At 45.9% G+C, this 25,882-nt stretch overlaps 1 protein-coding gene across 3 annotated transcripts in view; it reads left to right on the plus strand.

Moving 5' to 3' along the window:
- The window catches only part of GLA (galactosidase alpha), a 104,804-nt gene that overhangs the window by 40,611 nt on the left and 38,311 nt on the right, over nt 1-25,882 (plus strand). For all 3 annotated transcript variants that reach the window (XM_069748667.1, XM_069748669.1, XM_069748668.1), the window contains exon 2: nt 6,425-6,599. In XM_069748667.1, coding sequence (XP_069604768.1) covers nt 6,425-6,599 — 175 coding nt within the window. The remainder of the gene's footprint in view (nt 1-6,424; nt 6,600-25,882) is intronic.

Raw genomic sequence — 25,882 nt, forward strand, 5'->3', positions numbered from 1 at the left:
CGCCTCCTAGCCACAGGTGTTTTAATTATAGTAGGTCCAATACCCCTCCACAGACAGAGAGAATTTGAGTCCAAGAAGAGGTTTCACATGTACCCATTCAGATGGAGACGTTTATTCTCAGCGAGGTAGGTCAAGCGTAGGACCTCGTATAAGAGAGATGCCGTAAAGTGGCTACGAGGTACACATAAATATGGCCATTTTTATGCGCTAAAAGCTCTCATTTTTCATATTTCTAGTGCAGTAATGCAGTTCAAATTTCGTGTTTTCAAGTTTGCATGTTTTTTGCGCTGCAGTGTGCTGCCCTATTTACTTAACTATATACGAGTTGGCGACTCTGGGTTCAGCACCTGTTCACACTCAGTCTATGTTTGGATGTGCAGGTCAGGTTTTTGAGATGATGGGAGAATAGTCTCATCACCCGGCGACTGTGTTCAATTGTAAAAAAAAAAAATAATCAAAACATTTGCATATTCACATACACAATACATGCTCACCGAACACCTAATCCCCGATACCGGTGTCTCCTGCAAACAATCAAAAATAATAAACCAATATATACTCACCTTTCCGCCATAGTCCATTTAATACCGAATGTCCCACGTTTATGTCACCCGGCCGCCGGCGATACACTGAGAGGAGGTGATCGCTCCTGCAGTGTATCACTGAGCCACTGTGAGAGTTCACCGGAGTTCATCAGCTGATTAGCTCCTGTGCTCTCTTACGGCACCGCTGTGTGGGAAAGTTCTCACATAGTAGTAGTGCCGTAAGTGAGAGCACTGGAGCTGATGAACTCCAGTGAATTCTCACGGTGGGGATACACTGCGGGAGCAATTACCTCCTATCAGTGTATCGCCGGAAGCTGGGTAGGGCGGTCACATCTCTCGATGTGACTGTTCTACATGTGAGATCGCCGTGGGACACTTTGTATTAAATGGACTACGTCGGACCGGATAGAATTATATGTTGGTTTATTATTGTATTTTTGTTGCAGAAGGCAAGGGCGTCGGGGATTAGGCGTTCAGTAAGTATGATAAATTTAGATCCAATAAAGGAGTCTGTGTGATTATTTCAAATAAAGGACTTTATTTTGGCAGTCTCTTTATTTACCATGTAACTATAGGATTAGTAATGGATAGGTTTCTTATAGACACCTCTTCATTACTAACCTGTGGGTTTGATGTCACCTGACAATACAAAGTTGACATCAACCCCTCAAATATGAACCCCACTTGCCACCGCTACAGGGCAAATGGGAAGAGCGAGGCTAAGTGCCAGAATTGGCGCTTCTATACGATGCGCATTTCTGGGGCAGTTGAGAGCTGATATTTTTGGCCTGGGGAGATGCCAATATCCATGGTCCCTTCCTAGGCTATTATCAGCCTGCAGCTGTCGCCTAGCCTTTGGTGGTTCAAATTTTTTTAGAGGGACCCCATGTCAATTTTTTTTCTGGGGTTCCCCTGTAAACTAGGTAGTAAAGGCTAAGAAAACAGCTGTGAGCTGATATTAATAGCGTGGGAACCTTTGGCAATTTTCTCCTTCCCAGAATATTACAGCATATGTAGGTTAATTATGTTAATGCTCCTACCCTACATAGGCTTGTGTGTGTGTCTTTCTTTATTTAATATTAATTAGGGTATGCCTGAAGCAGTTGAACAAGGAAATGACATCACAATTCTTTTTTTTTATTTTTTTTAATTTAAATATATATTTAGCTCTATGGATTTACAACAACACATAAAGTGCGTATTTCCAGCTGCGTTTTTCTGCCAAGAGATTCAAACACCTTGCAGAAATTTCTGCAAGCAAATATGCAACGTGTGCACATAGCCTTATACCTCCTCAAACAGTATGACTATAAACTGCTGGGGGTATTACTACTGTGGTAGATATTGGGAAGTATTTCTCTTAGTGTATAGATCTACAGTGGGTACGGAAAGTATTCATACCCCTTTAAATTTTTCACTCTTTGTTTCATTGCAGCCATTTGGTAAATTCAAAAAAGTTCATTTTTTTTCTCGTTAATGCACACTCAGCACCCCATCTTGAGTGAAAAAAACAGAAATGTAGCAATTTTTGTAAATTTATGAAAAAAGAAAAACTGAAATCTCACATGGTCATAAGTATTCAGATCCTTTGCTCAGTATTGAGTAGAAGCACCTTTTGAGCTAGTACAGACAGCCATGAGTCTTCTTGGGAATGATGCAACAAGTTTTCACACCTGGATTTGCGGATCCTCTCCAACGGTTGGATGGTGAACAGCCATTTGCAGATCTCTCCAGAGATGCTCAATTGGGTTTAGTTCAGGACTCTGGCTGGGCCAGTCAAAAATGGTCACAGAGTTGTTCTGAAGCCACTCCTTTGTTATTTTAGTTGTGTGCTTAGGGTCATTGTCTTGTTGGAAGGTGAACCCTTGGCCAAGTCTGAGGTCCAGAGCACTGTGGAAGAGGTCTTCACCCAGGATATCTCAGTACTTGGCCACATTCAGGTTTCCTTCAATGACAACCAGTCGTCCTGTACCTGCAGCTGAAACTACCCCTATAGCATGATGCTGCTGCCACCATGTTTCACTGTTGGGATTGTATTAGGCCAGAGGTGTCAAGCTGCATTCCTCGAGGGCTGCAAACAGGTCATATTTTCAGGATTTCCTTGTATTGCACAAGGTGCTGGAATCATTCTGTGCAGGTGATTAAATTATCACCTGTGCAATACAAGGAAATCCTGAAAACATGACCTGTTTGCGGCCCTCGAGGAATGCAGTTTGACACCTCTGCATTAGGCAGATGATGAGCAGTGCCTGGTTTTCTCCACACATACCGCTTAGAATTATCACCAAAAAGGTCTGTTTTCATCTCATCAGACCAGAGAATCTTATTTCTCATAGTCCGGGAGTCCTTCATGTGAAATGAATTACTATAACTCGCATAAAGGGAGGAATTGGACAATACCTACCGTCATGTGAGATCATCTATGATTATTACGGTAGATCTATATACTAATAGAGAAATACTTACCAATATCTACCACTGTAGTAATACCCCCCAGCAGTTTATAATCACACTGCTTGAGGAGGTATTACATTGATGAATACCAGCATTACATCAAATTAGGGCATCAATAACTATTGTGGACTCTGCATTTTTAATAAGCACAATTTTTTCATTATTATAATTAGTAATTAAAAGTTATATTTTGTCTAAGGATCTTTAGTTAGGGTCTATTTGCAATTGAGCAATTTTTTAATTTCACAATAATGGTGGGCGCACGGCACACAGCCACAGAGTGACACACAATAATGATGGGTGCACATCACACAGCCACAGGGTGCCGCACACAATAATGGGGGGCACATCACAGCCACAGGGTGCCTCACACAATACTGGGGAAATGAGGGCAGCATATAACACAGCCACAGGGTAAACACAATTATAGGGGCGCACATCACCCAACCACAGGTTGCCGCACACAATAAAGGGCACACATCACACAGCTTCAGGGTGTCGCACACAATAATAGGGGGCTCACATCATACAACCACTGGGTGGTACACACAATTATCGGGGCTGCACATCAAAATTAAAAACTTGGACAAAGTCACAGGCCAACCTTGTTATTTTATTTAAAAATTTCTGCAATTGAGGAAGTTTTCCTTTACAGAATATTGACTCCACATAGACTTCCATACAGAATAAGGGGCCCCACATAGTCCTCCATACAGAATAATAAGCCAATCATAGTCCTTCATATAGAATAATGATTCCACATAGTCCTCCATACCGAATAATGGGCCTCATATAGTCTTCCATACAGAATAGTGGGCCAAAAATAGTCCTCCATAAAGAACAATGGGCCAAACATAGTCCTCCATACAGAATAATGGGCCAAACATAGTCCCACATACAGAATAATGGACCCCACATAGTCCTCCATACAGTATAATCGTCCTACATAGTACTCCATGCAGAATAATGGTCTCCACATAGTCCTCCATGCAGTATAATGGGCCTCATATAGTCCTCCATGCAGTATAATCGTCCTACATAGTACTCCATGCAGAATAATGGTCTCCACATAGTCCTCCATGCAGTATAATGGGCCCCACATAGTCCTCCATGAAGAATAATTGCCATACATAGTCCTTCATATAGAATTATGGGCCCCACATATTCCTCCATATAGAATAATAGGCCCTGCATAGTTTTCCATTCAGTATAATGGACCTCACATAATCCTCCTTACAGTAAAATGCATCCCACAATAAATAAAATACCTCTACCTTGGTCTCCGTAGAGTGTCTTCAGCTCTTCACTGTTCGGCACAGTGAGTGTGAAATCCAAGATACCGTTATAGGTGCAATGTTGGGGAGGGGGCAGTGCCAACGTGACTGGCCAAATCTAATCACCCAGCAGGACAAATTTACCCATGGACCAGAGTTTGGCATGTGTGCCTTAAACCATTGTTCCACCACCGACCATTGGCTGCTTAATGTATAGAAAACAGCTATTGTACTATTGAAAAGACAGAATAGGTGGCTCCATGGTGAAGTCCTGGTGATAAGAATTGGAGGAGTAGATGGGATCTTCTCACCTGGTGGAGGTGTGCAGGTCAGGCACAGCACTGATGAGAATAGTAGTGAAGTGGTAGTCCTTGTATAGACAGAACGGCTCAATAAAACCTAGATAAAAAAATGAGAAAAAAACGTTGTGGTGACACTGTCACAATGAAGACAGTGGTGAGAAGCTGCAGAAAGACCATGGACATTTATTAGTTTATGCCATAATACAGATGAAGAAAGCAATAAATACAATCTCTAGATGACAAAGTAAAACATTATAAAGGCGGAAAAAATCCCCTAAAAATGTTTGTAAAATATTTTTTTAAAGTTTGTTCTAAACAATAAAGATCTGTCTTATCTAAAATTGAAAATCACATGAAATCTCCGAGTCTCGCCTATCGTCGTAGAGAGGTGTTTAAAGGGAACCTGTCACCCCCGTTTTTTGAGATTGAGCTATAAATACTGTTAAATAGGGCCTGCGCTGTGTGTTCCTATAGTGTATGTAGTGTACCCCGATTCCCCACCTATGCTGAGATATAACTTACCAAAGTCGCCGTTTTCGCCTGTCAATCAGGCTGGTCAGGTCGGGAGGGCATGGTGACATCGCTGGTTCTTCCTCAGCTTTACGTTGGTGGCGTAGTGGTGAACAAGCAGCGCGCGATCTGCGCTGTCATCCCTTTCGTCGGTGGGGGCGGCCATCTTCCTGGGGCCGCGCGTGCGCAGATCGAGTGCTCTGCTGCACGGGGCTTCAGGAAAATGGCCGCGGGATGCCGCACGTGCGCATTAGAGATCGCGGCGGCCATTTTCCCAAAGCCGAGATGCAAACTCTGCTTTGGGAAAATGGCCGCCGCGATCTCTAATGCGCACGCGCGGCATCCCGCGGCCATTTTCCTGAAGCCCCGTGCAGCAGAGCACTCGATCTGCGCACGCGCGGCCCCAGGAAGATGGCCGCCCCCACCGACGAAAGGGATGACAGCGCAGATCGCGCGCTGCTTGTTCACCACTACGCCACTACGCCACCAACGTAAAGCTGAGGAAGAACCAGCGATGTCACCACGCCCTCCCGACCTGACCAGCCTGATTGACAGGCGAAAACGGCGACTTTGGTAAGTTATTTCTCAGCATAGGTGGGGAATCGGGGTACACTACATACACTATAGGAACACACAGCGCAGGCCCTATTTAACAGTATAGCTCAATCTCAAAAAACGGGGTGACAGGTTCCCTTTAAGGCTACGTTCACATTTGCGTTGTGCGGGGGGGTGTCGGCCGCACAACGCAAACAAGAACGCATGCAAAACGCATAGTTTTGCGACGCATGCGTCCTTTTTTTGCCGGATTTTGGACGCAAAAAAAATGCATCTTGCTGCGCCCTAACGCTTGCGGCAAAAAAGACGCATGCATCGCAAAACGCATGTCCATGCGCCCACATGTTAAATATAGGGGCGCATGGCGCATGCGTCGCCGCGGCTGCCCCCGACGCAGCCCGGCAGAACGCAAATGTGAACGTAGCCTAATAAAGAATCCCTTTGAGTTTTCACATTTTTCACTTTGTCCTTTGAGGGTTTACATGAAAAAGTCAGAGACCATGCCTATAATAATAGGCCTTGTGTGACTTATTGTAGGAATAATGGGGGGGGGGGAGATTATTTACAGCGATTTAGTTTTTATCTAGAGATTGTATACTTCATCTATGTCATGGCATAAACTCTTCCTACATTGCTCTCGTGTCCGGGTTTGATTTTCCGCAGTCGGTGGGACAAGTCATCAGGTTTTTTGGCACCTTCTCCTCCGTGTCTTCATGGTGACAACACCACCTGTAGATGCCATTTGTGGTGGCACTACTTCTTGTAACCATCTCATGTTTTCCAGTGAGCAGCTCTTCATGCAGATGGCAGATATGATGGTGGCAGACGGATGGGTGAAAGCTGGATACAAATACCTGTGCATTGATGACTGTTGGCCGGCCACACACCGGGACAAGGACAACAGGCTGCTAGCAGATCCCACCAGATTCCCTGGAGGCATCAAGAAGCTGGCCGACTATGTGAGTAACAGCCACACATCTAATACCTGCAGAAATGAGACTTTCCGGGATCTGGGGCCGGTGGCTTATTCTGCTTCCTGAGCTGACGTTTTTATTGATACCATTTTGGGGTACATACGATGTTTTGATCGCCTCTTGTTACATGTTATTGCAATCAGGGCTGTGGAGTTGGTTAACCAAAGCTCCGACTCAGTCTACTCAATTTCAGTGACACCGACTCCAACTACACCAAAATGGGCTCCGACTCCACGGCCCTGATTGCAATGTTGCATCGGCTAACAAGTCATTATTCTGGCTCTTCTATTTTTATTTATTTCCTTTATATTTTGATAGATCAGACTGTTACAAACACATCAGTGCCAAATATGTGTATTTTTCTTTTATTATTTTACTTTTAATGGGGCAAAATGAGGTGATTTGAACTCTTGTTTTTGTTCGGCTGAGTCCTAACCACAACTGTTCCATTAACAAAATATGTCTAAGGCTAGGTTCAGATTGCGTTAGTGCAATCCGTTTAGCGCCTAGCGCTAGCGGATTGCGCTAACGCAATGTTTGGTAAAGGGGTCGCGTTAAACGTCCCCGCTCTCGCAGATCAGCGTCCGCGGCGCGCCACAAAACACTGGCACATCGCTAGCGCGTGCCGAAAATGGCACGCGCTATTGATGCGCGTCCCCATTGCTGTGAATGGGCGCGCTAACGGACGCGTTGCACGGCGTTAATTTCGCTGTGCAACGCTGTCCGTTAGCGCGGTCCCATTAACGCAATGGGAACCTAGCCTTAGGTATAAGTGGAAAACGCCACTAAAATATCAAATATAAACACCCCCCCAGGAAATCAATCCTGGTAAACGAAGGCCTGAATGCAAAGCTACAAAACTGTACTTTTAATGAGACATATGTATTAAAAATTAGACTTACAGTGCAAACAAGGAAAACAATAAGTAGCGTGTTACAATAGGCAAATATCTTGGCATGAGCTGGCATATAACACGGAGACAATGCAATATATAAGGGTGTCCGTTTGAAAAAGCTCAGGCGAAACAGCGTAGTCGGGGTGGTAGCCTGTTACATATATTGACTAGGCACTGGTTGCTTTGTAAGTATACCCTTATGCAATTTATAAAATCTTTCTTCTCATTTTATTGCTGTCACTTGACACTTATTGACATACATTGCTATAGCTAATAGCATGGAGCTTGAATTGTAAGCCTAATTTTTATGAGATCGTGTTGTTCTGATGGTCTCCATGGAAACACCCGACACCAAGATGGCCACGGGGTCTTTCCAGGTCCTGCAGGGAGGTGGCTTGTCAGCGCCTGCTGGGAGCAGGAACTGAGAAGCCTCCTTCCCTGCCTGTCAGATCGCTAATCTGATACTGCTGTGCAAAGTGTCAGATCAGCGATCTGACATTATATAGTGATGTCCCACCCCAGGACAATGTAATAAAGTAAAAAAAACATGTATTCTAATGTGTAAAAATATAAAAATAAAAAAAAACCCAAGTAAAGAAAAATAATAAAATACATATTTTTCCAATAAATACATTTACTTATGTAAATAAAAAAAACAAACAATAAAAGTACACATATTTGGTATCGCCACTACCATAATGACCCGGTGTATAAAACTGTCCCACTAGTTAACCCCTTCAGTGAACACCGTAAAAAATAAAAGAAAAACCGAGGCAAAAAACAGTGCTTTATCATTATACCGCCGAACAAAAAGTACAATAAAACGTGATAAATAAGACTGATGTAAATAAAAATGATATTGCTGAAAGTGTCATATTGTCTCCCAAAAAGAAGCTTCCATACAGCTCCATCAGCAGAAAAATAAAAGTTATAGCTCTCAGAATAAAGCAATGAAAAAATAATTATTTTTTCTTTAACCCTTTTCTGTCATTGGACGTACTATTCCATCCATGTGGGGTGGGCCTTAATTCCCAATGACGGAATAGTACGTCCAGCGCGATCGGCCGCGCTCACGGGGTGAGCGTGGCCGGGTGTCAGCTGCCTATCGCAGCTGACATCCACAACTATGTGCAAGGAGCGGTCACGGTATAGGGAAGCATCGCGCAGGGAGGGGGCTCCCTGCGGGCTTCCCTGAGACGCCCGCAGCAACGCGATGTGATCGCGTTGCTGCAAGGGTCTCTAACCTCCTTCCTCGCTGCAGGCCCGGATCCAAAATGGCCGCGGCATCCGGGTCCTGCAGGGAGGGAAGTGGCTTACCAAGTGCCTGCTCAGAGCAGGCGCTTGGTAAGGCTGCAGTGCTCTGAGACAGATCGGTGATCTGACAGAGTGCTGTGCAAACTGTCAGATCAGCGATCTGTGATGTCCCCCCCTGGGGCAAAGTAAAAAAGTAAAAAAAAAAAATTTCCACATGTGTAAAAAAAAAAAAATTTAAAAAAATTCCTAAATAAAGAAAAAAAAAATATTATTCCCATAAATACATTTCTTTATCTAAATAAAAAAAGCAAACAATAAAAGTACACATATTTAGTATCGCCGCGTCCGTAACGACCCAACCTATAAAACTGTCCCACTAGTTAACACCTTCAGTAAACACCGTAAGAAAAAAAAAACGAGGCAGAAAACAAAGCTTTATTGTCATACCGCCGAACAAAAAGTGGAATAACACGCGATCAAAAAGACAGATATAAATAACCATGGTACCGCTGAAAACGTCATCTTGTCCCGCAAAAAACGAGCCGCCATACAGCATCAGCGAAAAAATAAAAAGTTATAGTCCTCAGAATAAAGCGATGCAAAAATAATTATTTTTTCTATAAAATAGTTTTTATCGTATAAAAGCGCCAAAACATAAAAAAATGATATAAATGAGATATCGCTGTAATCGTACTGACCCGAAGAATAAAACTGCTTTATCAGTTTTACCAAACGCGGAACGGTATAAACGCCTCCCCCAAAAGAAATTCATGAATAGCTGGTTTTTGGTCATTCTGCCTCACATAAATCAGAATAAAAAGCGATCAAAAAATGTCACATGTCCGAAAATGTTACCAATAAAAACGTCAACTCGTCCCTGCAAAAAACAAGACCTCGCATGACTCTGTGGACTCAAATATGGAAAAATTATAGCTCTCAAAATGTGGTAACGCAAAAAATATTTTTTGCAATAAAAAGCGTCTTTCAGTGTGTGACTGCTGCCAATCATAAAAATCCGCTAAAAAACCGCTATAAAAGTAAATCAAAACCCCCTTCATCACCCCCTTAGTTAGGGAAAAATTAAAAAAATGTATTTATTTCCATTTTCTCATTAGGGTTAGGGATAGGGTTAGGGTTGCGGCTAAGGTTAAGGCTACAGTTAGGGTTGGGGCTAGGGTTAAGGCTACAGTTAGGGTTGGGGCTAAAGTTAGGGTTAGGGTTTGGATTACATTTACAGTAATAGGGTTGGGATTAGGGTTAGGGGTGTGTCTGGGTTAGAAGTGTGGTTAGGGTTACCGTTGGGATTAGGGTTAGGGGTGTATTTGGATTTCAGTTATAATTGTGGGTTTTACACTGTTTAGGCACATTAGGGGCTCTCCAAACACGACATGGCGTCCGATCTCAATTTCAGCCAATTCTGCGTTGAAAAAAGTAAAACAGTGCTGCTTCCCTTCCGAGCTCTCCCGTGTGCCCAAAACAGGGGTTTATCCCAACATATGGGGTATTAGCGTACTCGGGCAAAATTGGACAACAACTTTTGGTGTCCAATTTCTCCTGTTACCCTCGGAAAAATACAAAACTGGGGGCTCTGCATTATAAACTTCTGTGAAGCGCTTGGTGGGTCAAAGTGCTCACCACACATCTAGATAAGTTCCTTAGGGGGTCTACTTTCCAAAATGGTGCCACTTGTGGGGGGTTTCGATGTTTAGGCACATCAGTGGCTCTCCAAACGCAACATGGCATCCCATCTCAATTCCTGTCAATTTTGCATTGAAAAGTAAAACAGCGCTCCTTCCCTTCCGAGCTCTCCCATGCGCCCAAACAGTAGTTTACCCCCACATATGGGGTATTAGCTTACTCAGGACAAATTTACAACAACTTTTGGGGTCCAATTTCTTCTCTTACCCTTGGGAAAATAAAAAAATTGGGGGCGAAAAGATAATTTTTGTGAAAAAATGATTTTTTATTTTTATTGTTCTGCATTATAAATTTCTGTGAAGCACTTGGTGGGTCAAAGTGCTCACCACACCTCTAGATAAGTTCCTTAGGAGGTCTACTTTCCAAAATGGTGTCACTTGTGGGGAGTTTCAGTGTTTAGGCACATCAGTGGCTCTCCAAATGCAACATGTGGTCCCATCTCAATTCCAGTCAATTTTGCATTGTCATGCGCCCAAACGGTGGTTTACCCCCACATATGGGGTATCGGCGTACTCAGGACAAATTGTACAACAACTTTTGGGGTCCATTTTCTCCTGTTACTCTTGGTAAAATAAAACAAATTGGAGCTGAAGTAAATTTTTTGTGAAAAAAAGTTAAATGTTCATTTTTATTTAAACATTCCAAAAATTCCTGAAGGGTTAATAAACTTCTTGAATGTGGTTTTGAGCACCTTGAGAAGTGCAGTTTTTAGAATGGTGTCACACTTGGGTATTTTCTATCATATAAACCCTCAAAATGACTTCAAATGAGATGTGGTCCCTAAAAAAAAAATGGTGTTGGAAAAATGGGAAATTGCTGGTCAAATTTTAACCCTTGTAACTCCCTAACAAAAACAATTTTGGTTCCAAAATTGTGCTGATGTAAAGTAGACATGTGGGAAATGTTACGTATTAAGTATTTTGTGTGACATATCTCTGTGATTTAATTGCATAAAAATTCAAAGTTGGAAAATTGCGAAATTTTCAAAATTTTTGCCAAATTTCCATTTTTTTCACAAATAAACACAGGTAGTATCAAAGAAATATTAGCACTATCATGAAGTACAATATGTCACGAGAAAACAATGTCAGAATCACTGGGATCCGTTGAAGCGTTCCAGAGTTGTAACCTCATAAAGGGACAGTGGTCAGAATTGTAAAAATTGGCCTGGTCATTAACGTGCAAACCACCCTTGGGGGTAAAGGGGTTAAAATAGTTTGTGTAAAAGCGCCAAAACACAAAAAAATTATATAAATGAGGTATCACTGTAATCGTACTGATTTGAAGAATAAAGCTGCCTTATCAATTTTACCATACGGGGAACAATATAAAAAAAGCAATTCCAGAATTGCTGTTTTTTGTTCATTCTGTCTCCCAAAAATCGGAATAGAAAGTGATAAAAAAAAAAAAAGTCATGTGCCCGAAAATGGTACCCATGAAAACGTAAGCTCGTCCTGCAGAAACAAGCCCTCTCCTGACTCTGTCGGCCGAAATATGAAAACATTTATAGCTCTCAAAATATGGTGATGCAAAAACTAGTTTTTGCAATAAAAAGCATCTGTTAGTGTGTGACAGCAGCCAAATATAAAAATCCAATATAAATCTGGTATCGCTGTAATCGCACCAACCCGAAGAATAAAGTCACCTAATCACTTATACCGTATGAGCAACGGTGTAAAAAATAAAACCAATTCTTCACCTACTGTTGATTTTTTTTCCTTCTGCCTCCCAAAGACCGCAGTAAGGCTCGGCGCACATTTATCCTGTGCTCTGCGCTGATCGCTTACACCGGGGTTTCTGTGTAAATCTCTGAAATACATGATTCAGACAGATCCCCAGGTGGAAAATTCCTGGGGCAGATGGAGGCACTTTGGATGCCGTCTGACCTGTGATCCGGCGGTGTCAATTCTTTTTAGGATTGTATAAAAGTGCCGTCGGACAGTTTTGAGCACTTCTGAAAAAAAGGAAACCACGGAACAGAGGCCAGCTGGAGTCCAGAGTAACTTTGCTGCCTCACTATAGTGAATGGATCCCTTGGGGGTTTCATCTGGATCACGTCACTCAGAGATTTAGATAAAAATCGCAAAGTAAGTGCTCCGCGTAGAGCGCCGGATAAATGTGATCCCTAAAGTTATGTAAAATGTTCCCAATAAAAGCTTCCTCTCAATCCACATAAAAAGCAAGTCCCCACTCAGATCTGTCATTTGTTAACAGAAATATAGGGGGCTTCCACATTACTGGTAGCACAAAGCTTCTGGAAAAGCAAAATGGCTCCATAACCCTCCAAAGCAAATTATTATTATTATTTATTATTATAGCGCCATTTATTCCATGGCGCTTTACATGTGAGGAGGGGTATACATAATAATAACAGGTACAATAATCTTGAACAATACAAGTCACAACTGGTACAGGAGGAGAGAGGACCCTGCCCGCGAGGGCTCACAATCTACAAGGGATGGTGAGGATACAGTAGGTGAGGATAGAGCTGGTCGTGCAGTGGTTTGGTCGATCGGTGATTACTGCAGGTTGTAGGCTTGCCGGAAGAGGTAGGTCTTCAGTTTCTTTTTCAAGGTTTCGATGGTAGGTGAGAGTCTGATATGTTGTGGTAGAGAGTTCCAGAGTAGGGGTGATGCGCAGGAGAAATCTTGTATGCGATTGTGGGAAGAGGAGATAAGAGGGGAGTAGAGAAGGAGATCTTGTGAGGATCGGAGGTTGCGTGCAGGAAAGTACTGGTAGACGAGGTCACAGATGTATGGAGGAGACAGGTTGTGGATGGCTTTGTATGTCATGGTTAGGCTTTTGTACTGGAGTCTCTGGGTAATGGGGAGCCGGTGAAGGGATTGACAGAGGGGAGAGGCCAGGGAATAGTGGGGGAACAGGTGGATTAGTCGGGCAGCAGAGTTTAGAATAGATTGGAGGGGTGCGAGAGTGTTAGAGGGGTGGCCACAGAGCAGAAGGTTACAGTAGTCGAGGCGGGAGATGATGAGGGCATGGACTAGGGTTTTTGCAGATTCTTGGTTTAGGAATGTACGGATCCGTGAAATGTTTTTGAGTTGAAGGCAGCAGGAAGTGGAAAGGGCTTGGATATGTGGTTTGAAGGAGAGATCAGTGTCAAAGATTAACCCGAGACAGCAAGCTTGTGGGACTGGGGAGAGTGGGCTGCCGTTTTACTGTAATGGATAGGTTCGTTGGGGGGGTCGCGTGAGATAGTGGAAAGACAATTAATTTTGTTTTGTCCATGTTAAGTTTTAGAAATCTAGCGGAGAAGGAGGATGAAATAGCGGACAGACATTGAAGGATTCTGGTTAGTAGGGTGGTGATATCTGGTCTAGAGATGTAGATCTGTGTGTCATCAGCAAGTTCTTCGCTCCAAAATCCAAATGCCCCCTTGAGCCCCAGTGTACGTGTTACGGAACCCCACCGCACCAAGAATATGTTGTGCAGTTATATGTATGTATAATAGGTTCCAGGTGAGACGCATGTCCCTAAAGGTACCGTCACATTAAGCGACGTTGCAGCGATATAGACAACGATGCCGATCGCTGCAGTGTCGCTGTTTAGGTCGCTAGGAGACGTCAAACACAGCAGCTCCAGAACGATGCAGGAGCGATCCAGTGACGTAACGGCGACTCACTTATCGTTCACGCTCCATGTGAAAACATTGCAGGCATCGTTGCTTTTGCTGTCAAACAGGACAAATCACGCCGACCTGACAACCAAATAAAGTTCCAGACTTTCAGCAACGACCAGCGATGTCACAGCAGGATCATGATCGCTGCTGCGTGTCAAACACAACGAGATCGCTATCCAGGACGCTGCAACGTCACAGATCGTTGTCGTTCTCGTTGTAAAGTTGCTCAGTGTGAAGATACCTTAATGCATCAGCCCACAGGATGCGCCCCTGGGCAGAGATGACAAGATATTCCCCTTTTGACCTTCCCCACCTTTGTAATTCCCACAGTAAATATCGGCAGGCTCCGGCCACCTGCGGCTATGGTAATGTATGTCTGGCCTGCCGCTTTTCAATTGGCCCGCCCTCTGTATCTGTGTGATATATATTCTGTGTCCTTTGAGTAAAGTGTATCATACTGGAAAGATGTAGAGATGCAGTGATCTTTTATATGCGCCCATGTAATCAAGGAATTCCAGCCAGTGTCCTTCATTCCGACTCCAGCCAAAGCAGAGTGGACCTCCTGAAACACGAGGTGGTACTGAATGTGGTACTCCAGCATGGCAGACCATGTTACACTGGTGGCAGACAGCGGGATGTGATACCCAGTCTACAGGAGGAAAGGAATGAATGGAAAACAACTACCAGAAGTTAAAGGGAACCTGTCACCCCGTTTTTTCAGATTGAGCTATAAATACTGTTAAATAGGGCCTGTTCTGTGCGTTACTATAGTGTATGTAGTGTACCCTGATTCCCCGCCTATGCTGAGAAATACATTACCAAAGTCGCCGTTTTCGCCTGTCAATCAGGCTGGTCAGGTCGGGTGGGCGTGGTGACATCGCTCTCTTCTTCCCCAGCTTTCCGTTGGTGGCGTAGTGGTGTGCGCATGTCCAAGTTCCGAATTCCCTGCGCGCACGTGAAGACACCGCGCGCGATCTGCGCTGTCATCCCTTTCATCGGTGGGGGCGGCCATCTTCCTGGGGCCGCGCGTGCGCAGATAGAGTGCTCTGCTGCACGGGGCTTCAGGAAAATGGCCGTGCGCAGAAGAGATCGCGGCGGCCATTTTCCCAAAGCCGAGATGCAAACTCTGCTTTGGGAAAATGGCCGCCGCGATCTCTTCTGCGATCTCTTCTGCTCACACGCGGCATCCCGCGGCCATTTTCCTGAAGCCCCGTGCAGCAGAGCACTCCATCTGCGCACGCGCGGCCCCAGGAAGATGGCCGCCCCCACCGATGAAAGGGATGACAGCGCAGATCGCGCGCTGTGTCTTCACGTGCGCGCAGGGAATTCGGAACTTGGACATGCGCACACCACTGCGCCACCAACGGAAAGCTGGGGAAGAAAATAGCGATGTCACCACGCCCACCCAGCCTGATTGACAGGCGAAAACGGCGACTTTGGTAATGTATTTCTCAGCATAGGTGGGGAATCAAGATACACTACATACACTATAGTAACGCACAGCACAGGCCCTATTTAACAGTATTTATAGCTCAATCTGAAAAAACGGGGTGACAGGTTCCCTTTAAAGAGGACTACATTAAAAGATCTAGTGGAAGCTCGAGGGTTAATCGCCAGCAACAAAACAATAGTGGATTTGATAGCAGCCATCATGGAACACGACAGTTCAGCGCCCCCCAATGTGAACGTGAAGGAGACTGAATTCCAGAGGGAGGTAAAGAACAGACTGGCGTTCTATGGCCCAAACCCTGCAGTAGAGATCATACGAGAGGTGATGGCTGATGTGTGTACTGATCTGAAGGAAAAGATGGCTGTTGGCAGAGCGGACCAAAGTGGAGCTGGCCAAGATGGAGAGTCAGTGAGCAGGGGGATCTCTGGCCTCCACCCAGGTATCTTCAACAGTAAGCCACAAAAAGATCCAGTATAATGCCTTCCGACAGTTGGGGAAGGCAGAGGAAGACATTGATGGCTTTCTGCAGGACTTTGAGCGGCAGTGTGCCCTTCATCAAGTGAAGCCAGAGGAATGGGTTCAGATTCTGGCCGGCAAGCTGACAGGCCGGGCAGCGGACGCCTATCGCACGGTACCTGATGAGGACTGTACAGACCAGAGGTGTTAAACTGCATTCCCCAAGGGCCACAAACAGGTCATGTTTTCAGGATTTCCTTAGCATTGTACAAGGTGCTGTAATCATTATGTGTGTAGGTGATTAAATTATCACCTGTGCAGTACAAGGAAATCCTGAAAACATGACCTGTTTGCGGCCCTTGAGGAATGCAGTTTGACACCTCTGGTATTGACTATGAGCGGATCAAAGAAGTGATCTTGGCCCGGTATACGCTGACACCAGAGGCATACCGACAAAAGTTCCGCGGACTTATAAAACGAGTAACCAATACCCACGCTGAATGGGCCTGTAAATTACGGCGGTCACTGCTACAGTGGGTACAAGGGAGCCAAGCAACCACTAAGGAGGACGTCCTCCAGCTCTTCTTGTTAAAATGATTCTTTAATGGACTAACCCCCGAGACACAGGAATGGCTTTGGGACAGGCGCCCAACGACTCTGAGGAGGCCTCTCGTCTGGCCGATGAACATCATGATGCCAGGAGGCCTCAGCTGTCCGGATCAGAGATGGTCACTAGGGGTCCACCCATGAAACTGGAGGCCCCCAAACCACAGAAGATTGTAGGGGGATCACCTAAAAACCGGCCTACCACAGTCCCCCTGGGGCGCGATGCCACACCTGACATCAGCTGGGCCACCTGCAAAGACAATGTCCCAATTGGACTCAGCATACCCTGTGGCCAAAGGCGGGAACAGCTACCTTCTGCTGGGCCGCTGTACACTGCTACCAAGGTGAAGCTGACCCGGCATTGGGGGCTATGACTAACCAGGGGGTGGAAGAGATGGAGGAAGTGCTGCATGAAGTAGACCCTGTGCAGGCAGCCCGGGCAGATAATCGACAACAGCATCGACAGGTCGTGTGGGTTAATGTGAAACGTATGCAGGGACTAAGAGATTCCGGGGCAACTTTGACCCTGGTGAAGCCTCATCTCGTCCGGGACCAATAGAAGACGGACTGGACAGTGGCAGTCCATGTAGCAGGGGGAGCCATACATCGACTGCCCACTGCCAGGATTCACCTGAACTGGGGAGTCGGGGATGGCCTTTTTTAGGTTGGCTTGATGGAGGATTTGCCTGCAGACGTCATGCTGGGAAATGACTTGGGGCCCATGTTGTCTTCTCGGTTGCCCCTCTGGCTGAGACATATCCTGTGACCACCCGGAGACAAGCTCGGGCTGCAAAGGCGGAATCACACTCAGAGGAGGCACAGGTAAGACATCCCAGCCCTACACATATTCCCCTAGCCAGACACATTTATTCGGCCACTCCAGCTAAATTTAAGAGGGAGTTACTTGAGGATCCTTCATTGGAGGGATATCGTGGGAAGGCACAGGAGGGGAGAGGGGTACTGGAAGGGGAACAGTTTGTATGGAAGCAGGTACTCCTCTACCGGATCACAGAGCAGCATCACACAGTGACGAGCCCCACTATAAAACGACAGCTGGTAGTTCCCAAGAAGTATAGGCAGGAGTTACTGCGAATCTCTCATGACATACCCTTGGCCGGGCACAGTCGCACCAGGCATCGTCTGACACAAAACTTCTTTTGGCCGGGGGTAACGTATGATGTTTGTCAGTACAGCCAGACCTGTGACAGTTGCCAGCGCATTGGCAAGAGGGGAGATCAATGCAAGGCCAAATTACGCCCCCTCACCATTGCAGAGGAACCATTTAGCCGGGTAGCGGTCGATCTGATAGGGCCATTAGCCAAACCCAGTCCGTCAGGGAAAAGGTATATATTGACAGTGGTAGATTTTGCCACACGGTATCCAGAGGCGGTTGCGTTACCTAACATACTGGCAGAGACGGTGGCGGCTGCCCTGCTCCAGGTTTTCTCACGGGTTGGATTTCCCCGGGAGATTATCTCGGACCAGGGTACCCAGTTAACAGTAGAGGTGACCAACCAACTGTGGAAGCTGTGCGGCGTAAAGTCCATTAGAAGCGCCCCATACCACCCGCAAACCAATGGGTTGTGTGAATGCTTTAATGGGACATTAAAACAACTCATTGGGACTTTTACCAGGACCTACAGGGACTGGGAGAAATTCTTGCCACACCTCCTGTTTGCCTACCGGGAGGTGCCCCAAGAATCCACGGGGTTCTCCCCGTTCGAACTGGTATACGGGAGGCGGGTAAGGGGACCCCTAAACTTAGTGCAAGATCACTGGGAAGGGGAGGGCATCATAGAAGGGGTACCTATTGTACCCTATGTGCTGGAATTCCAGGACCGCCTACAGGAGCTGACCCAGGCTGTACGTGGGAACATGCAGGTGGCCCAGGGGCGCCAGCGCCTATGGTACGATCGGAGGGCCAGAGAACGCATCTTGGAAATAGGACGGAAGGTCCTGGTGTTAGAGCCCACTAGGCAGAACATGTTCCAAGCTGCATGGCAGGGGCCCTACCAGGTAGTGGGGAAAATAGCCGACACCACCTATAATGTCGCCGATTGTGATGACCCCAGGGTTATCCGCATGTTTCACGTGAATATGCTGAAGCCCTACCGGGAGCGCCCTGAAGAGGTAGTGGCCATCTGTGCACCTGAAGCAGAGGGTTTAGCCGGACTTCCCTTGCCTGATGTCTTAGGGGAAAGGACTCGGTCTAAAACATGGGACCAGGTACACTTGGGTGAAGACCTAGGTCCCCAGGAGAGACAGCAGGCGGAGGCGTTGTTGAGGCAGCGACAGGATGTTTTCGGGGAGACCAGGGTACACTCTCCTGGCACAACACAAGGTGGAGACCCAGGATCAGACCCCCCTGCGACAACCCCCCTTCCGCATCCCTGAGTACGAGAAGGGATGTGACAAGAAATACAAGACATGTTGCTGTTAGGGGTCATTGAGGAGTCAGATAGTCCCTGGGCATCCCCCGTAGTGTTAGTGCCCAAGAAGGATGGGACTACACGGTTTTGTGTAGACTATCGTAAGCTCAATGAGAAAACGGTGACGGATGCGTATTCCATGCCGCGTGTGGATGAGTTGTTAGACCGGCTGGCGGGGGCAAAGTATTTGACCACCATCAATCTATGCAAAGGCTACTGGCAGATTCCCCTTAGTCCTTACGCTATTTCCAAGTCGGCATTTGTCACCCCGTTCGACTTATTCCAGTTTCGAGTTATGCCATTCGGGATGAAGAATGCCCCGGCGACCTTCCAGAGGCTGGCTGACCGGCTTCTGGATGGTCTTCAGGACTATACTTGTGCCTACCTGGATGACATCGCCATCTACAGCGCGACATGGGAAGAGCATCTAAATCACCTAGATACAGTATTGGAGAGGATCCACAAGGCCGGAATCACCCTGAACCCAAACAAGTGTCACGTGGGCAAAGCAGAGGTTCAGTATTTAGGACATTGGGTGGGAAGTGGGAAACAGCGACCAGAGCCAGCCAAGATTGAGGCCATAGCCAAATGGCCCACCCCAAGCACTAAAACCCAGGTCATGGTGTTTCTAGGGACAGCGGGGTATTACAGGAAATTCGTCCCCATTACAGCAGCGTAGCCAAGCCCCTCACTGATCTGACCCATAAGAACCAACCACGCCAGGTAACCTGGACCCCAGAGTGTGAGGAAGCCTTCTGCCAGCTAAAGGACGCCCTCACCAATACCCCTGTATTGGCCACACCCAATCCAACTAAACGTTTCCTGGTTCACACAGACGCTTCTATGTTTGGATTGGGAGCAGTACTGAGCCAAGTCGGGCCAGACAGCCAAGAACACCCGGTAGCTTATCTGAGTCGGAAACTACTGCCCCGTGAAGTAAGCTATGCGGCCATCGAGAAGGAGTGCCTGGCGGTAGTATGGCCACTCAAAAATTTGCAACCATATTTGTATGGACGACAGTTTTTCCTCCTAACGGACCATAATCCCCTAGTCTGGCTTAATCGGGTCTCCGGAGACAACGCCAGATTACTACGGTGGAGTTTAGCCCTACAACCTCTGGATTTCACCATCCACTACAGACCCGGCAAACAAAACGGTAACGCCGATGGACTAAGTCAACAAACGGAACTTGTACCCACCCCATAAACTTCGGTCATCCCCAAACCGATCCGTTAAGGATCAGACTGTGTATGCCGATTGCATCGCTGAAAAGGGAGCCGTGTTACGGAACCCCACCGCACCAAGAATATGTTGTGCAGTTATATGTATGGCGGGGAGAAATCTAATAAGAAGCATAAATTTAAAAGACGCAACCAATACCGCCGAAAGGACTATGTGACCACCGAGTCGGACTCAAGTTTCAGTGAAGGGTCCATCACCAGTATGGACCCTATGGAAAGTTCAACATCTGAGGCTATTGCGACCGCCGCACTCCCTTTAGGAGAAGACCTCGGGGGGGGGGGGGGGGGGGGCGGAGGGCACGCCCCCGATTGGGTACGCAAGAGAAAGAATGTCTCTTGGAAACGGGTGGTAGGACAGCTATCACCTGAGGACTGTGTGATTAACCTGACAGATCATATTTTGGAACCGGCACAGTTAACCCTTTTGTCCAAAGGTTTAAACTATTGTATACCTGACAAGTTCGATTTTTCTGAATTCCAGATTGACTTATTTAAGGCCGTAAGGAAGATTCACCTGTATAAAGCCTTCCTCTCTAGTCCTAATAATGCTATTACATTAGAATGGGACCAACCCTGTAGCATAGGGCCGCTGGGTTTCCTGGCAGGGCCGACCGGGGAGGCGTTGGCGGACATTCGGGAGGACGCTGACTTATTGCTAAGCTTGAGTAACTCTCTCGCTCCTGAAGACGGGGTAGTGTCTAGTATCTTTGTCCCTTTTACTGGTGGGGTTCCCTCCACGTATATGCCACTTACCTCCCCCGGTAATATGATTGACCTCTTGAGACCTTGGTCCTGAGGGATATGGAAGCTTTGATGTACAAACAGGCACCTTATAATTTGACTGACCTAGAAAGGACAGCTTTAAGGGATATAGCTAACTGGACAGACGTGATTGTGCGCCCAGCGGTCAAGGGGGGTAAGACAGTGCTTATACCTAAGGGGGCATATTTGTTGGAGGCTGAATGACAGTTATCAGATACGGCCACTTACCAGAAGTTGTCTAAGGATCCCACACATAAATTTAAGATTGAATTACTTTCTTTCTTGAGGGTATCGGTAGAGCTTCGGGTCATAACCCAGAAAAAGGCAGAGAAACTTTTGCCTGAATTTCCAACGAAACCTTATTGGTACTATCTCCCAAAGGTGCACAAATCTCCTACACACCCAGGGGTAGACCCATCGTGTCGGGGATAGGATCACTTACAGAACCTCTGTCCCAATACATAGATTGGCTATTACGCCATTTACTCCGGTCCGTCCCGTCGTACATCAGGGACACAAATTCCTTTTTGGGTCACATTCAGAACTTTGCATGGCAGCCGGGGTTCTCCTTGGCGTCCATTGATGTGGTAAATCTGTATACCAAAATACCGCAAAAAATGGGGGTTGATACGATCAGACGTGTTCTAAACGCTACTGATAGAGGTCATACCTTCATTGATTTTGTGTGCGGTAGGCTTAGTTTTATACTTACCCACAACGCCTTCACTTTCTTGGATACCTGGTATATACAGACCACTGAGACTGCCATGGGGACCCCAGCTGCATGCACGTTTGCTAATCTCTATCTAGCGGTTTTTGAAGAGGATTACGTTTATTCCGCCAAAAATATTTTTTTGAAACATATTAAGCTTTTCCTTTAGATATGTGGATGACGTGTTCCTGGTGTGGGACGGTACGGAGGAGGAGTTTGAATGTTTTGTGGACTATCTGAACAACACTAACACGATGGGAATGTCCTTTACTTCTGTGTTCGGTGGCCTTAGTTTGGAGTTTTTGGATGTGTCGGTGGTTGTCCAAGAAGGGGAAGTCTGTACAACTATATACCGTAAGCTGAATGCCACTAATTCGGTTTTACGTTTTGATAGCTTCCATCCCGTACACACTAAGCGGTCTTTACCGTATAGCCAACTATTAAGGACACGAAGGGTTAACAACACACAAAGAGGCTTTGAACAACAATCTGAGGAATTGTGCCAGAGACTCCGGGACAGAGGTTATCCAGATGCTTTGTTACGAACAGCAGTTGATCGTGTTAAGAAATACCCCCAGGATAATAAGGGTGAGGTAGGTGCTGCGACAGGACAGCGTTTTTCTTTTTGCTTCCGATATGGTCCAATGGATCAGGAAATACGGGCTTCCATTAGGAGGCATTGGCATGTGCTGGAGAGGGATAAGGATCAGTCGGGGAGGGTGGCCGGAGGGCCACTTATTTCCAATAAACGCAGTACACGTATCAGGGATATTTTGGTCCGCAACCGCACGTTAAACTCAAGGGCGACATGGCTGGAACAGGTAGCCCTCAGGGGTAATTATCGCTGTGGGCATTGCCATTTCTGTAAATTTCATGTCACCGGGCAGACGATACTTGTAGGTCCCATTGTATTTATTTTTTATTTTTTTATTTAACTTTTCTGTCTGGTGCAATCCCCATTAGGAAATGTGCTCCACTATTGTTAATGCCATCCAGTGCACATCTTGCCACATGTATGCAGTCCTTGAGCAGCCGGTCGAGGGTGCATACTGCTGTGCGAGATGTGAGCACGTTGTGCATCTGGAAACCCAGAGTCTGAATCTAAATGTGCAGCTGGCAACACTGAGATCCATAGACAATATGGAGAGGAGTCTTCTGCTCACTGAGCAGGCGCTCAATGGGATAGATGGGGGGGGATGGTAGGATGGAGCTGCAGGATGGTGAAGTAGCAAGCTGGGTGACAGTTAGGAAGCGGGGTAGAGGGAAGAGTGCCAGGGAGGCTAGTCCTGATCTGGAACACCCCAATAAGTTTGTTAACTTGGCAGATGAGGGGGGTGCCAGTACAGGGGTAGCACTGCTGCAGCCAGGCATGTCCTCTGAAAGCCGGAGGAGTGACTGCTCCAGTAAGGAGGGAAATCGGAGAGCAGGGCAGGCCAGACAGGTGCTGGTAGTGGGGGACTCAATTATCAGGGGAACAGATAGGGCAATCTGTCACAAAGACAGGGATCGTCGAACGGTGTGCTGCCTACCTGGCGCTCGAGTTCGACACATCGCTGATCGGGTGGACAGATTTCTGGGAGGGGCTGGTGAGGACCCAGCGGTCATGGTGCACATTGGCACAAATGACAAAGTTAGAGGTAGGTGGAAGATGATTTTAGGGAATTAGGCTGCAAGCTGAAAGCAAGGACCTCCAACGTGGTATTTTCCGAAATATTGCCTGTGCCACACCAGAGAGGCAATGGGAGATTAGGGAGGTTAATAAGTGGCTCAAGAATTGGTGTAGGAAGGAGGGGTTTGGGTTCCTGCAGAACTGGGCCGACTTCTCAGTTGGCTACAGGCTCTACGCTAGGGACGGGCTGCACCTCAATGGGGAAGGAGCAGCTGTGCTGGGGGAGAAAATGGCTAGAAGGTTGGAGGAGTGTTTAAACTAGGGATTGGGGGGAGGGTATTCAATTTATAGGAGGGGAAGATAGTGCAGACAGAGACCTGGGCACAAATAAGGAAGTTGGGGGTGGTGGTGGCATGGGGGGTGGGGTTAGAACAGTTAATAATTTAAAAAAGAATAGAGGTGCAGAGAGATACATAAAGTGCATGTATACTAATGCGAGAAGCCTCGCCAAGAAAATGGACGAATTAGAACTAATGTTGATGGAGCATAATTATGACATGGTGGGGATATCTGAAACATGGCTGGATGAGAGCCATGACTGGGCTGTTACCTTGCAGGGCTATAGCCTGTTCAGAAATGACAGTACAGATAAGCGAGGGGGTGGGGTGTGTCTATATGTAAAATCGTCCTTAAAACCCATTCTGCGTGATAATATAGGTGAATTTAATGAAAATGTAGAATCCCTGTGGATGGAGATAAGGGGAGGGGGAAAAAATAATAAATTACTGATAGGGGTTTGTTATAAATCTCCAAAAATAATGGAAGCAATGGAGAATATCCTCGTAAAGCAAATAGATGAAGCTGCGACTCAAGGAGAAGTCTTTATTATGGGGGACTTCAACTACCCTGAAATAGATTGGGGAACAGAAACCTGCAGTTCCAACTTCCAGCAAAGGTAATCGGTTTTTGACAACTATGAGAGACAATTACCTTTCACAACTGGTTCAGGACCCAACAAGAAGGGGGGCACTGCCAGACCTAATATTAACCAACAGGCCAGACTACATATCAAATATAAGGGTTGGGGGTCACTTGGGGAATAGTGATCACAAAATAATAAGTTTTCATGTATCCTTTAAAAAGATGTGTAATAGAGGGGTTACAAGGACACTAAACTTCAGGAGGGCAAATTTCCAACGGATGAGAGAGGAGCTTGGTGCAATTAACTGGTACGATATCCTGAGACATAAAAATACACAAAGAAAACGGGAGACGTTTATTAGCATCCTGGATAGGACCTGTGCACAGTATATACCTTATGGGAATAAACATACTAGAAATAGGAGGAAACCAATATGGCTAAATAAAGCTGTAAGGGGCGCAATAAGTGACTAAAAGAAAGCATATAGAGAATTAAAGGAAGTAGGTAGTGAGGAGGCATTAAATAAATACAAAAAATTAAATAAATTCTGTAAAAAGCAAATAAAGGCAGCTAAGATTGAGACAGAGAGACTCATTGCCAGAGAGAGTAAAAATAATCCCAAAATATTCTTTAACTACATAAATGGTAAGAAACTAAAAAATGGTAGTGTTGGCCCCCTTAAAAATAGTCTGGGTGAAATGGTGGATGAGGATGAGGAAAAAGCCAATATGCTAAATGATTTTTTTTCATCAGTATTTACAATATAAAATCCCATGGCGGACAAAATGATCAGTGATAACAAAAATTCCCCATTAAGTGTCACCTGCTTAACCCAGCAGGAAGTACGTTGGGGTCTAAAAATCACTAAAATTGACAAATCTCCGGGCCCAGATGGGATCCACCCCTGAGTACTGCAGGAATTAAGTACAGTCATTGATAGACCATTATTTTTAATCTTTAAAGACTCCATAATAGCAGGGTCTGTACCACAGGACTGGTGTATAGCAAATGTGGTGCAAATATTCAAAAAGGGGACAAAAACTGAACTCGGAAATTATAGGCCAGTAAGCTTAACCTCTACTGTGGGTAAAATCTTGGAGGGCATTCTAAGGGATGCTATACTGGAGTATCTGAAGAGGAATAACCTCATGACCCAGTATCAGCACGGGTTTACTAGGGACCGTTCATGTCAGACTAATTTGATCAGTTTCTATGAAGAGGTAAGTTCTGGACTGGACCAAGGGAACCCAGTGGATGTAGTGTATGTAGTGTATATGGACTTTTCAAAAGCTTTTGATACGGTGCCACACAAAAGGTTGATACATAAAATGAGAATAATGGGGATAGGGGAAAATATGTGTAAGTGGGTTGAGAGCTGGCTCAGGGATAGGAAACAAAGGGTGGTTATTAATGGAGCACGCTCGGACTGGGTAGCGGTTAGCAGTGGGGTACCACAGGGGTCAGTATTGGGCCCTCTTCTTTTTAACATATTTATTAATGATCTTGTAGGGGCATTCAGAGTAGAATTTCAATATTTGCAGATGACACTAAACTCTGCAGTGTAATCAATACAGGGGACGACAGTTTTTATATTTCAGGT

Source organism: Ranitomeya imitator, chromosome 2, assembly GCF_032444005.1.
Source record: "Ranitomeya imitator isolate aRanImi1 chromosome 2, aRanImi1.pri, whole genome shotgun sequence".
Taxonomy (NCBI): domain Eukaryota; kingdom Metazoa; phylum Chordata; class Amphibia; order Anura; family Dendrobatidae; genus Ranitomeya; species Ranitomeya imitator.